Below are 14,288 nucleotides of genomic sequence, written 5' to 3' on the forward strand. Positions count from 1 at the left end.
CGACCCGGCTGGAGCAATCTGGACGCAGGAGAGCGAAGCTCCTCTGCACCTGGCCCCAGGTGCGCCCCTCAGCGTCCCCGGCTCGCGGGGCGCGCGGGATGGAGCGGGTTTGGGAGGCTGCGCCCGGAGGCCAAGCCGGGGCGGAGCTCCCAATGGAGCCCGTGGGAAGCCTGGTCCCCGGGCTGGAGCAGGCGCAAGTCCCCGAGAAGGCGCGACAACCTGAAGGTCCCGAAAGCAGCCCGAGTCCGGCCAGGGCTATGAAGAAGGCGGCGGGCGCAGGCCGGGAGCCCTCGAGCGAGAAGCAGCTGCCTTCGCCTCGCCCCGGGACTCCGCGCGTGCCGCCGCTCAGCCTGGGCTATGGCGTCTGCCCCGAGCCGCAGTCGCCGGGACCCTCCTCGGTCAAGCTGCCCCGGAATGGCGAGGCGCCCGGGGCTGAGCCTGCGCCCGGCGCCTGGGCGCCCATGGAGCTGCAGGTAGATGTGCTTGTGAAGCCCGTGGGCGCGGCCGGCGGCAGCCGCACGCCGTCGCCCAGGCCCTCCACGCGCTTCCTCACGGTGCCGGTGCCCGAGTCCCCCGCCTTCTCCCGCCAAGCAGACCCATCGCACCAGCTCCTGCCGCGCACATCGTCCTTGGGCGGCACGTGGGGACGCGGCTCGACGCTGGCTGCAGCCGGAACGGAGAGCGGCCGCGACGCTGAGGGCCGGGCCAGCCCAGTAGAAGGAAGCTCCCCGGGCTCCCCCACGTGCTGCCGCTGCAAGGAGCTGGGGCTGGAGAAGGAGGATGCGGCGCTGCTGCCCCGCGCGGGGTTGGAGGGCGAAGAGAAGCTGCCCCGGGCAGTAACGCTTACCGGTGAGTGCTCACCTGCGCCGGCAGCCGGCGCCGCCAGGTCGGGTGGACGTAGCCGAAACCCCCAACACCCGCCCAGCCCTGGACCGCTGGGTAGCTGACCGACTAAGGGACCCAGTCGGCCATCCAGATCCCCCACCCGATCTGGCATCTCGGGCTTACAATCAATAACATTCCTGCCTACCTAACTGTAATCCACATTGTGGCGGTGGCTCACGCCTGTAATCCCAGCACTTTGGGAGGCCGAGGCAGCCGGATCACCTGAGGTCAAGAGTTCGAGACCAGCCTGACCAAAATGATGCAACCCTGTCTCTACTAAAATTACAAAAATTATCCTGGCGTGGTGGCATGCACCTGTAATCCCAGCTACTTGAGAGGCTGAGATAGGAGAGTCGCTTGAACCCGAGAGGCGGAGGTTTCAGTGGGCCGAGATCACGCCATTGCACTCCAGCCTGGGCAACAAGAGCGAAACTCCCATTTCAAAAAAAAAAAAAAAAAGAATGAAGCCCTTCCCCTTCTCACCCTCCCCTACTAGCACTCCCGAACTTTCGAATTCCCTCTTGGCATGCGCAGCACCTTTGAGAAGTAGCGCTGGAAGGAATTCTGGATGAGGGGAAGTCATTCAGGATCAGGTGGCAGGGGTGGCAGCTCGGACCCTCCCCCATCCCTGCACTGCCAAGGACCTCTGGAAGGTCCAGGCTGCTGCTTGCTTTCCACCACACTAGGAGCATTTAGCCCCAAACACTCGTCCATTCAGTAGATACTGAGTGGGACCACAGGGTAGATGTGCCAGTAGTGTGTGTGGCTAGATTTTTATTTCGTGGTGGTGGGGAGGGGGAGCTTGACACAGAAGAAAGAACCCACAAAAAATACAAACTGTCCTGGACAAGGAGCCTGGAGGGAGTAGTTGGTGAAGTTGGGGGCATGGGAAAGCCACATTTGTTTTTCTTTTTTCTTTCTTTCTTTTTTTTTTTTTTTTTAAGACAAAAGTTCTGCTCTTGTCGCCCAGGCTGGAGTGCAGTGGCGCAGTCTCGGCTCACTGCAACCTTCGCCTTCTGGGTTCAAGCAATTCTCCTGCTTCAGCCTCCTGAGTAGCTGGGATTACAGGCGCCCGCCACCATGCTCGGCTAGTTTTTGTATTTTTAGTAGAGAGGGGGTTTCACCATGTTGGCCAGGTTGGTCTGGAACTCCTGACCTCAGGTGATCCACCCGCCTCAGCCTCCCAAAGTGCTGGGATTACAGGTGTGATCCACTGGGCCAGCCAGTAAGCCACATCTTGAAAGGTGAGTAGGAGTAGCCGGTGGTAGAGATCCCTGCTAGATAGAGAGACTGGAAGGAGCAGCGACCAGGAGGGGTCAGAGCCCGGACCCAGCAGGAAACTGGCAAAAGCTTAGCTGAGAGGCAGGCCAAGCCCACCGACAGGCACCAAATTCCCAGGGCCTCTACTTGAGAGGTTCTTAGACAGGGCTAGAGTTCAGGGACTTGGATCACTCAGGAACTTCTGCAGAGTTTGATGTGAGCGTATTTTCTGTGTGATGGAATATTAGTTTTCTATTGCTGCTGTAACAAATTACCACAAACTTAGTGTCTTTAAGTGACACAAATGTATTATCTTACAGTTCCATAGGTCAGAAGTCTGTAACGCCGGCTCACTGGTCTAAAATCGAGTTTCCAGTGGGGCTGCATTCCTTTCTGGGGGTCTAGGGGAGATTCCCTTTTCTTGCCTTTGCTAGCTTCTGGGCGCCACTGCTTTCCTTAGGTCAAACCCTTCTCTATATTAAAATCCAGCAATGTTGGCAGTCCTCTTGCTGCTACCTCTGATGCTCACCACCTATCTTCTTCTTCCATGTATAAGGATCCTGAAGCTGGCTGGGCACGGTGACTCACGCCTGTAATTCCAGCACTTTGGGAGGCCGAGGCGGGCAGATTACTTGAGGTCAGGAGTTCCAGACCAGCCTGATCAACATCGTGAAACCCCATCTCTACTAAAGATACAAAAATTAGCCAGGCATGGTGGCAGGCACCTGTAATCCCAGCTACTTGGGAGGCTGAGGCATGAGAATTGCTTGAACCCGGGAGGTGGAGGTTGCAGTGGCATGCCACTGCACTCCAGCCTGGGTGATAGAGTAAGACTCGGTCTCAAAAATAAATAAATAAATAAATAATAAAAGGGCCGGGCGTGTTGGCTCACGCCTGTAATCCCATCACTTTGGGAGGCTGAGGCAGGCAGATCACAAGGTCAGGAGTTCGAGACCAGCCTGGCTAACATGATGAAACCCTGTCTCTAGTAAAAATATAAAAAAAAATTAGCCAGGCATGGTGGTGTGCACCTGTAATCCCAGCTACTCAGGAGACTGAGGCTGGAGAATTGCTTAAACCTGGTAGGCGGAGGTTGCAGTGAGCCGAGATCGCACCACTGCACTCCAACCTGGGTGACAGAGCAAGACTGTCTCAAAAAAATAAAGAAAAAGAAAGAGGCCGGGCGCGGTGGCTCAAGCCTGTAATCCCAGCACTTTGGGAGGCCGAGACGGGTGGATCGCGAGGTCAGGAGATCGAGACCAACCTAGCTAACACGGCGAAACCCCGTCTCTACTAAAAAATACAAAAAAACTAGCCGGGCGAGTTGGCGGGCGCCTGTAGTCCCAGCTACTCGGGAGGCTGAGGCAGGAGAATGGCGTAAACCCGGGAGGCGGAGCTTGCAGTGAGCTGAGATCCGGCCACTGCACTCCAGCCTGGGCTACAGAGCGAGACTCCGTCTCAAAAAAAAAAAAAAAAAAAAAAAAAAAAAAAGAAAAAGAAAGAAAGAATATCTGACTTCTTTCTCCAGAATATAAAGTTGGAACTTAAATGTTGTGGTTTATGTTGGCATCCCAGGCTGAGGGGTTGGGTGCTGGGGTGAGGTGGGTGCGATGCTGGTGTGCTATGTCTGTGGTTCTGAGTTGGGTTGGTTGAGATGGTCTCCACTAACCTGACTGTCCTGTTTGCCCCTGTCCCAGGGCTGCCCATGTTCCTGAAGTCCCTGTACTGGGCCCTGGCGTTCATGGCTGTGCTCCTGGCAGTCTCTGGGGTTGTCATTGTGGTCCTGGCCTCAAGAGCAGGTATGGTGTCCCCCCCAGTCCTCATCCCCTCTCCCTGCTGCTCCACTGCCGGGGCTGTGTTTCCAGCCCTTAAAACACCTTAGAATTCGGAAAAGACACTGGGAGATGCAACATGAAGACATGGTGCTTGATGAGCAAAGTGAAGGAAAACTGGTGCCTTCCTCCCACTGGACACAGCTTGTGCCCTGATAAGCAATCAGATGCCAGCCATCACCCCGGGGACTTTGTGCACTGCACAGACTATAAAGCCTCCCTGGGGCCCTGCCCACCCTGAGGTTTGCCAGTTCCATGCCCCTTCATTTGAGGTGGCAGCCAGGCTTTGTTTATTTAATGCGGCTTCCCCTGCAGCTCACCAGCGGTCTCTGTGCTTGCAGGAGCCAGATGCCAGGCATGCCCCCCAGGCTGGGTGTTGTCCGAGGAGCACTGTTACTACTTCTCTGCAGAAGCGCAGGCCTGGGAAGCCAGCCAGGCTTTCTGCTCAGCCTACCACGCTACTCTCCCCCTACTAAGCCACACCCAGGTGAGAAGGGGGTGGCCAATCTAGGGGGGTACAGATCCTTCTAGACCACAGAATCCTAGCACTGGAAAGAAGCTTAATGATTGAGTCCAGCTCTTCATTATAGAAGTCACTAAGATGTAGAGGAATAGCATGACCATAACTTCGTGTAGCCTCAAACTCCTGTGCTCAGGCGATCCTCCTGCCTCAGCCTCCCGGGTAGCTACAGGCATGTGCCACTACGCCCAGCTTTTAAAAAAAAATTTTTTTTTGGCAGGGCACAGTGGCTCACACCAGTAATCCCAGCACTATGGGAGGCCAAGGTGGGCGGATCACAAGGTCAGGAGTTCTAGACCAGTCTGACCAACATGGTGAAACCCTGTCTCTACTAAAAATTAGCCAGACATGGTGGTGGGAGCCTGTGATCCCAGCTATTTAGGAGGCTGAGGCAGGAGAATTGCTTGAACCCGGGAGGCGGAGGTTGCAGTGGGCCGAGATCGCGCCACTGCACTCCAGCCTGGGCAGCAGAGCAAGGCTCCATCTCAAAAAAATAAATAAATAAAAATAAAAATAATTTTTTTTTTTTTTTTGAGATGGAGTCTTGCTCATCGCTCAGGCTGGAGTGCAGTGGCGCGATCTCGGTTCACTGCAACCTCCACTTCCCAGGTTCAAGGGGTTCTCTTGCCTCAGCCTCCCAAGTAGCTGGGGTTACAGGCATGCGCCAGCACACCTGGCTAATTTTTGTATATTTAGTTGAGACAGGGTTTCACCATGTTGGTCAGGCTGGTCTCGAAATCCCCACCTCAGGTGATCCGCCCACCTCGGCCTCCCAAAGTGCTAGGATTACAGCATGAGCCACTGCATCCAGCCTTTCTTTTTTTTTTTTTTTTTTTTTTTTTGAGACAGGTCCTCACTCTGTTGCCCAGGCTGAGTGCTGTAGTGCAGTCATGGCTCACTGCAGCCTTGAACTCCCAGGCTCAAGCAGTTCTCCCACCTCAGCCTGCTGAATAGCAAGGACTACAGGCATGTGCCACCACAACCGGCTACCTTATTTTTTTAGAGACCCAAGTCTTGCTATGTTGCCTAGGCTGGTCTCAAACTCCTGGACTCAAGCAGTCCTCCCACCTCAGCCTCTCAAAGTGCTGGGATTACAGGTATGAGCCACTGTGCCTGGCTTTTTTTTTTTTTCCTATTTAAAAAAATTGTGTTAAAATACATATAACATAAAATTTACCATCCTAGCCATTTTAAGTATACAGTTGAGTGATATTAAATACATTCATAATGTTGAGCACCCGTCACCACTATCCATCTCCTGAACTCTTTTCATCTTGTACAGCTGAAACTCTAACCCCTCTAAACACTAATTCCCCATTGCTCCTGTCTCCAGTCCCTGGCAGTCACCATGCTGCGTTCTCTCTCTCTCTTTGGTTTGGACTACTCTAAGAACCTCATACAAGTGGAATCACACAGTATTTGTCTTATTGTGACTGACATTTCTTTTTTTTTTTTTGAGATAGAGTCTTGCTCTGTCACCCAGGCTGGAGTGCAGTGGCGCAGTCTCAGCTCACTGCAAGCTCCCGCCTCCCGGGTTTACGCCATTCTCCTGCCTCAGCCTCCGGAGCACCTGGGACTACTGGCGCCCGCCACCTCACCCGGCTAGTTTTTTGTATTTTTTTAGTAGAGACGGGGTTTCACTGTGTTAGCCAGGATGGTCTTAATCTCCTGACCTCATAATCCGCCCGTCTCGGCCTCCCAAAGTGCTGGGATTACAGGCATGAGCCACCACGCCTGGCCATGACTGGCTTATTTTACTTAGCATCATGTCCTCAAGGCTCACCCATGTCATAGCCTGTATGAGAATTCCCTTCCTTTTTAAGGCTGAATTATTTTCCATTGTATGTATGTGCCACATTTTGCTTATTTATTCCTTGGTCAGTGGACAGACGCTTGGGTTGCTTCCATGTTTGGGCTGTTGTGAGTAATGCAGCTATGAATTTGGGTGGACAAATATCTCTTCGAGACCCTGTTTTCAGTTCTTTTTTTTTTTTTTGAGATGGCATCTCACTTTGTCCCCCAGGCTGGAGTGCAGTGGCACAATATCCGCTCACTGCAAGCTCTACCTCCCGGGTTCACGCCATTCTCCCGCCTCAGCCTCCCGAGTAGCTGGGACTACAGGCGCCCGCCACCACGCCCGGCTAATTTTTTGGTATTTTTAGTAGAGATGGGGTTTCACTGTGTTAGCCAGGATGGTCTTGATCTCCTGACCTTGTGATCTGCCCGTCTTGGCCTCCCAAAGTGTTGGGATTACAGGCATGAGCCACCGTGCCCAGCCTGTTTTCAGTTCTTAGAGTATATACCCAGAAGTGAGAATTACTGGATCATATGGTAATCCTATTTTTAATTTTTTGAGGAATTGCCATACTGTTTTCCACAGGAGCTGTGCAATTTTACATTCCCAGCAATCCTTGGCTTAATTTTACCTGGGGGCAGGTGCCAGGAGTTTATATTAGCTGTTCTGGTACGTATGAAAACGCAGCATTCCTTCTGTCAGTGCTTTAATGAGTGTGTATTAAGCACTTACTCCGTGTTTGGCACGGGGGATTCAGTAATGAGCCAGAATAGCACAGCCCCCACCTTGACAAAGCTAAGAGAGCAGTGAGGGAGGCAGACATCAATCAGGAAATCATAGAGATAGATGTTTAATGACCACACTGATCTGTGCTGTGAAGGGGCGGTGCACAGTGCTACAAGAGTAAATGACAGGAGGATGTGACCTGAAGGTCAAGGTGAGCAAGGCAGCATGTGCCTTTCAAAACACTTTCAAGAAAAGATAGGCCAGGCGCAGTGGATCACACCTGTAATCCCAGCACTTTGGGAGCCTGAGGAGGCAAGCGAATCACCTGAAGTCAAAAGTTCAAGACCAGCCTGGCCAACCTGGTGAAACCCCATTTCTACCAAAAATACAAAAATTAGCCAGGCGTGGTAGCATACACCTGTAGTCCCCACTACTTGGGAGGCCGAGGCATGGGAATCGCTTGAACCCAGAAGACAGAGGATGCAGTGAGCCAAGATTGCGTCACTGTGCTCCAGCCTGGGTAACAGAGTGAGACTCCGTTTCAAAAAAAAAAAAAAATAGTGACACTGGGCCAGACAGCCTCCTGGAATCTTCTCTTCTGTGTTCCAATCTGGACCAGTTGCTCGCCAGGCCTGCTGCACAGCTGTTCCGGAATTTCTATTTACCTGCATCCTCATTATGCCTTTTGCCTCTCTCCTTGGTGGGATTCCCTGTTTCATAGATCGCTTGTCTTTTCATTGGTTTCACGTCAGTCTCCTGAGTAGAGTCAGGGTTTTGCCACCTTGCCCAGGCTGGTCTTGAACTCCTGGGCTCAGGCAATCCGCCTGCCTCAGCCTCCCAAAGTGCTAGGATTACAGATGTGAGCCACCATACCCGACCTCAATTTCTTGAGCCCGTTTGTGCTTAAAGAACTTTTATTCTAACCTCCAAGCTACTAATCGCTTGGCTGGTATGTAGGAAAAACACTCAAACTGTCTTTCCTCTGCTCTCACACAACCACCACCATCAACCCAGAAGGCTTCTGTGACCAAATGTGCTTTTTTTTTCTTTTTTCTTTTTTTTCTTTTTTTTTTTTTTGAGACAGAGTTTCGCTCTTTTTGCCCAGGCTGGAGTGCAATGGCGCGATCTCGGCTCACCGCAACCTCCGCCTCCCGGGTTCAAGCGATTCTCCTGCCTCAGCCTCCCGAGTAGCTGGGATTACAGGCATGCGCCACCACCCCGGCTAATTTTGTATTTTTAGTAGAGATGGGGTTTCTCCATGTTTGTCAGGCTGGTCTTGAACTCCCGACCTCAGGTGATCCACCTGCCTCGGCCTCCCAAAGTGCTGGGATTATAGGCTTGAGCCACCGCGCCCGGCTTTTTTTTTCTTTTATGCACCAAGCATTGGGCACCAGCTGGGTGTCCTGTGATTTAATTCAACTCCGATGCTGTCTTCCTGGAGCTAGCTTCAGATCCCACAGTTTGAGGGCTCAGTCCCTAAGGCTGCCCAGCTTCAGACACCAGTCACAGGTCGAGGCCTCTGGAACTTCTGACTGGCTGGCTTTAAGTTTGGGCTCCCACGTTCCCCCTTTGGGTTTGATTAATTTGCTCTAGCAGAGATGGGCCAGGACCCTCCCTGGAATAAGGTTTTATGACCCACAGCAGATTAGAATCCTGCCTTGGGCAGAAGGTCAGAGAGAGAGAGATTCTGTTTCCTAGGCCTGGGACTGCATCTGAGGCCTGGAGTACCACAGCATTATAACAAATCATGTGGCAAGGGCTATGGGAGTTATGAGTCAGGAACTGTGGACAAGAACATTGTTTTATTTTATTTTTTATTTTATTTTATTTTTTGAGACAAAGTTTCACTCGGTCACCCAGGCTGGAGTGCAGTGGCGTGATCTCAGCTCACTGCAACCTCTGCCTCCTGGATTCAAGTGATGCTCCTGCCTCAGCCTCCCAAGTAGCTGGAATTACAGGTATGTGCCACCATGCCTGGCTAATTTTTTTTGTATTTTTAGTAAAGATGGGGTTTCACCATGTTGGCCAGGCTGGTCTTGAACTCCCGACCTCAAATGATCCACCTGCCTCAGCCTCCCAAAGTTCTGGGATTACAAGTGTGAGCCACCATGCCCAGCCAAAAACATTATTTTAGTTAGAGATACGGAGATAGAGACATAGATATTATAATATCACATCTGAGTATAGAATTCTAGGTAGAAAATCGCTTTCCCCCAGAATTCTCCGTGACTGTCAGCTCTTAGTCTTGCCATTAAGAAATCTGAGCCAAGGTCAGGCACAGTGGAAAATTATTAGCTAGGCATAGTGGCGCACACCTGTAGTCCCAGCTACTCGGGAGGCTGAGGTACTAGAATTGCTTGAACCTGGGAGGCAGAGGTTGCAGTGAGCCAAGATTGTACCACTTGCACTCCAGCCTGGGCGACAGAGCAAGACTAGGTCTCAAAAAAAAAAAAAAAAAAAAAGAAGTCTGAGCCACTCTGATTCCCAGTTCTTTGTATGTCACTCATTTTTATTTCTTCTCTGGAAAACTTCAGTGTCTTCTTTGTTCTCAGTGTTCCGAAATTTAATAATATGCCCTGTGGGTCTTTTTCTTCATTTACATTTTTGCTGCCTTGTTTCTAATTTTCAGAACTCTTTTGACCTTCCAAATGTCCCTTTTTTATGCTGTCCTGTTCCTGTTTCATGGATGCTATCTTTTCAGTCTTGAACTCCCAACCTCAAGTGATCTGCCTGCCTCGGCCTCCCAGAGTGCTAGGATTACAGGTGTGAACCACCACACCTGGCTGATGCCATCTTTTCTTATCTCATTGTGGATGCTGGTGTTTTTGAAATTTCCCTCTGCTCCCTGCATTAGCTCTGATTTTTTGTACGTACTTTTTATTTTATTGTCTTTTTCATGTTAGAAAATTTCCTCAAATGTTGTGATCCTCAGCCGCTGTCATTGAGAGTAAAGCACTAAATTACAGATTAAGTGTTCTATGTCAGGTGGGAGGGTGGGGGTGGGGCTGAGCTTTTTTAGAGGCAGGCTTTACCATGTGGGAATCAGGCAGGGACGCAGTCATTTTCTTAGTGAGTGCTGAGCTGTCATCATTCTGGGGGTAGGAGGGGGTGGTTTCACCTCTTAAGTGTGTAGCACTTAAATATCCTTCCTATTTATTTATTTATTTATTTTCCAGACAGTCTCGGTCTGTCACCCAGGCTGGAGTGCAGTGGAGCAATCTCAGCTCACTACAACCTCTGCCTCACAGGTTCAAGTGATTCTCCCTCCTTGGCCCTCTGAGTAGCTAGGATTACAGGGTCGCACCACCACACCCAGCTGATTTTTGTATTTTTGTAGAGATGGTGTTTTGCCATGTTGGCCAGGCTGGTCTCAAACTCCTGGCCTCAAGCGATCCACCCACCTTGGCCTCCCAAAATACTAGAATTACAGGCATGAGCTACTGCATCCCCTTCCCTTTTTAGTATAAACACCTTCACCCTTAGCTGAACCTGGTATCCTGGATTCTAAAAGCCTCTGTGGTTCATCTTTCCAAATAGCTCGCTCCATAGGGAAGATGAGTGGATCTTTGGGCTGGGGGTGGAGGATCCTGACTGCTTCTTTTACAGGCTTTCAACCCTTTTCCCATACTTTGGCCTTCAGAAGGACCTGTTGTCTCTAATACTTAAGTTTTGGAAGCTTCTCAATACAAATTGGGGTATTTCTTGGCTTTCTCTCAGCTGTCTATCTGTCCTTTCCTTGAAAACTCCTGAGCTTTCTCAGCTCTGTGAGGCTGTTACAGTTGTCCAGCTTCCAAAATGTTGATGTTTCTCATCTGATATTGTCTCTTCCCATTCTTTTTTTTTTATTTTTTTCTTTTTAATAGACACAGGGTCTTACTATGTTTCCCAAGCTGGTCTTGAACTCCTGGGCTCAAGTGATCTTCCTGCCCTGGCCTCCCAAAGTGCTGGGATTACAGACATGAGCCACCGCCCTCAGCCTGTCTTCCCATTATTTTTGTCCTTTTTTCTTTTTCTTTTTTTTTTTTTTTTTGAGACGGAGTCTTGCTCTGTCACCCAAGCTGGAGTGCACTGGCCAGATCTCAGCTCACTGCAAGCTCCGCCTCCCGGGTTCACGCCATTCTCCTGCCTCAGCCTCCCGAGTAGCTGGGACTACAGGCGCCTGCCACCTTGCCCGGCTAGTTTTTTGTATTGTTTAGTAGAGACGGGGTTTCACCGTGTTAGCCAGGATGGTCTCGATCTCATGACCTTGTGATCCACCCGCCTCGGCCTCCCAAAGTGCTGGGATTACAGGCTTGAGCCACCGCGCCCGACTATTTTTGTCCTTTTTTCTTTCTATTTTTATCATTTAAAAAAAGTTCTACTCTTATTTAAGAGTTTTAAATATGAATGAGTTTAAATCATTGAATGCTTTTTATGCATCCAGTGGGATGATGATATCTTTTTTGTTTCTCCTTTTAATCTCTTGTGGTGGTTTGTTTGTTTTATTCCTGGCTTCTTGTGATCAAGTCTACTTAGTCATGATTTTTTTCCCCAAATATTTCTGGACTTGTTAATATTTCACTGAAGATTTTTGCATGCATGACATTTTGTCGGACTGTCCCTACCTGGAGTCAAAGTTGTTCTGCCCCACACAGTGGGGAGGGAAGGGAGTTCCTAGCTTTTTTTTTCCTGTGGGATTGTTCCTGGGAGTGCCTGCCATGCATTACAGAAGGATTAGGGGTCCAGGCTCTGCCCTGGGATAGGGGTCAGGAACTGCCACATGTCAGGTGACAGCTCTGAAACAGTCTGTGGTCTGGTATCCCCACCTTCTGTATTGGGCTTCCCAGCCCTTTATCCCACCCACTTTGGCTGTCATATCCACACCTCTCTGAGACACACACCTCCTCTGAGACTCACCTCTGTTCTTGTCACCTCGCCTGGGGACAATGAGAGTGAGAGTGGAGGGACAGAGCCCTGAAGAACTGGCCACTGGGCCTGTCCTGTCAGCTGCCTGGAGTGCCTGATGTCTCTTGCTCTGGAGGAGCCAAGAGGAGCCCTTCTGAGAACCCCTGGGGACCCTTGTGAGAGCAGGACAGGAAGTGAATTCTTTTTGTTTTGTTTTGTTTTTTTTTTTGAGACAGAGTCTTGCTCAGCCGTTCAGGCTGGAGTGCAGTGGCGCAGTCTTGGCTCACTGCAACCACCGTCTCCCAGGTTCAAGCGATTCTCCCATCTCAGCCTTCCAAGTAGCTGGGATTACAGGCACCTGCCATCATGCCTGGCTAAATTTTATATTTTAGTAGAGACGAGGTTTCACCATGTTGGCCAGGTTGGTCTTAAACTCTTGACCTCAGGTGATCTGCCCGCCTTGGGCTCCCAAAATGCTAGGATTACAGGCGTGAACCACCGCTCCCAGCCAAGAAGTGAATTCTTGAACACACGTACCAGTATCTCTTATCGCTATATATTTTTCTCATTATTAAGTAATATGTTCACTGCAAAAAGTTTGGAAAACATAAACATTTAGAAAGAAAATAAATTTTACTCATTATCTCATACCTAAAGATAAGCACTAACAAAATACTTTGGAATATCTACTTCAAGGCTTTTTTCTATGATAAGTAACTTTTTTAAAAAAACAAAAATGGAAGACCAGGCCCGGTGGCTCACGCCTGTAATCCCAGCACTTTGGGAGGCCGAGGCAGGTGGATCACCTGAGGTCAAGCGCTCAGGACCAGCCTGGCCAAAATGGTGAAACCCTGTCTCTACTAAAAAATACAAAAATTAGCCAGGTGTGGTGATGGGTGCCTGTAATCCCAGCTACTCAGGAGGCTGAGGCAGGAGAGTCGCTTTAACCTGGGAGACGGGTTGCAGTGAGCCGAGATTGGTGCCATTGCACTCCAGCCTGGGTGATAGAGTGAGACTCTGTCTCTTAAAAAAAAAAAAAAGAAAGAAAGAAAGAAAAGAAATGTGCTGTTTCATAATCTGGTTTTATTTTGTTTTTTTGTTTTGTTTTGTTTTGTTTTTAGAGACAGGTCTCACTCTGTTGCCCAGGCTGGAGTGCAGTGGTGCCATCATAGCTCGCTGCAGCCTCAAACTCTCCTGGGCTCAAGCAATCCTCCTGCCGCAGCCTCCCGAGTAGCTGGAACCACAGACATGTGCCACCACACCCAGCTAATTTTTTATTTTTTGTAGAGATGAAATCTTACTATGTTGCCCAGGCTGATCTCAAAATCCTGGCCTCAAGTGATCCTCCCACCTCAGCCTCCCAAAGTCCTGGGATTGTAGTCATAAGTCCTTGTGCCTGGCTAATTCTTTTTCTAACTTTTGTTTAAATCTTAGTTTGACAGGGGAAAAGGAAGACTGGCTTTGCATTTCTTGTATTTCCACATAAGGCCAGACCACAGCTCATACTGGTTTGGCTGTCTGGGAATAGTCTTAGAATTGCTTATCCGTAGCTGGGTGCAATGGCTCATGCCTGTAATCCCACCAATTTGGGAGGCTGAGGCGGGCAGATCATGAGATCAGGACATCGAGACCATCCTGGCCAACATGGTGAAATCCCATCTCTATTAAAAATACAAAAAAATTAGCTGGGCATGGTGTCATGCACATGTAGTCCCAGCTACTTGGGAGGCTGGGGCAGGAGAATCGCTTGAACCTGGAAGGTGGAGGTTGCAGTGAGCCAAGATCACACCACTGCATTCAAGCCTGGCAACAGAGCGAGACTCCAGAAAAAAAAAAAAAAAATTGCTTACCCATGCCCTGTCTGTTTCTTTTCTCTTGGCATTACTCAGTCTTTTTCTTGTTGGTGTGTAGGAACTCTTTCCTTTGGTTGTCCGCCTGTTATATAGGGAATATCTTTATGCCCTTAGGCACACTTGTGCCATAAGGAATCTCTACTCAGGGGCCGGGCGCGGTGGCTCAAGCCTGTAATCCCAGCACTTTGGGAGGCCGAGACGGGCGGATCACGAGGTCAGGAGATCGAGACCATCCTGGCTAACACGGTGAAACCCCGTCTCTACTAAAAATACAAAAAAACTAGCCGGGCGAGGTGGCGGGCGCCTGTAGTCCCAGCTACTCCGGAGGCTGAGGCAGGAGAATGGCGGGAACCCGGGAGGCGGAGCTTGCAGTGAGCTGAGATCCGGCCACTGCACTCCAGCCTGGGCGGCAGAGCGAGACTCCGTCTCAAAAAAAAAAAAAAAAAAAAGGAATCTCTACTCCTTATGCCCCACAGTGTCCTGACCTTGTTCTGGGGAGTGGGCATGCAGGGATGCGGAAGGCATGGCTGGGC

The 14,288-nt window shown here is 50.2% G+C and overlaps 1 protein-coding gene across 1 annotated transcript in view; it reads left to right on the plus strand.

Annotated features, from left to right (window-relative positions):
• KLRG2 (killer cell lectin like receptor G2) overlaps nt 1-14,288 on the plus strand; it is a 31,390-nt gene continuing 17,102 nt past the window's right edge. The window contains exons 1-3 of the mRNA XM_033193427.1: nt 1-849; nt 3,843-3,944; nt 4,319-4,464. Coding sequence (XP_033049318.1) covers nt 99-849; nt 3,843-3,944; nt 4,319-4,464 — 999 coding nt within the window. The 5' untranslated portion in view covers nt 1-98. The remainder of the gene's footprint in view (nt 850-3,842; nt 3,945-4,318; nt 4,465-14,288) is intronic.

The sequence above is a fragment of the Trachypithecus francoisi genome, unplaced genomic scaffold, assembly GCF_009764315.1.
Source record: "Trachypithecus francoisi isolate TF-2019V2 unplaced genomic scaffold, Tfra_2.0 Lachesis_group4, whole genome shotgun sequence".
NCBI classification, from domain to species: Eukaryota; Metazoa; Chordata; class Mammalia; order Primates; family Cercopithecidae; genus Trachypithecus; species Trachypithecus francoisi.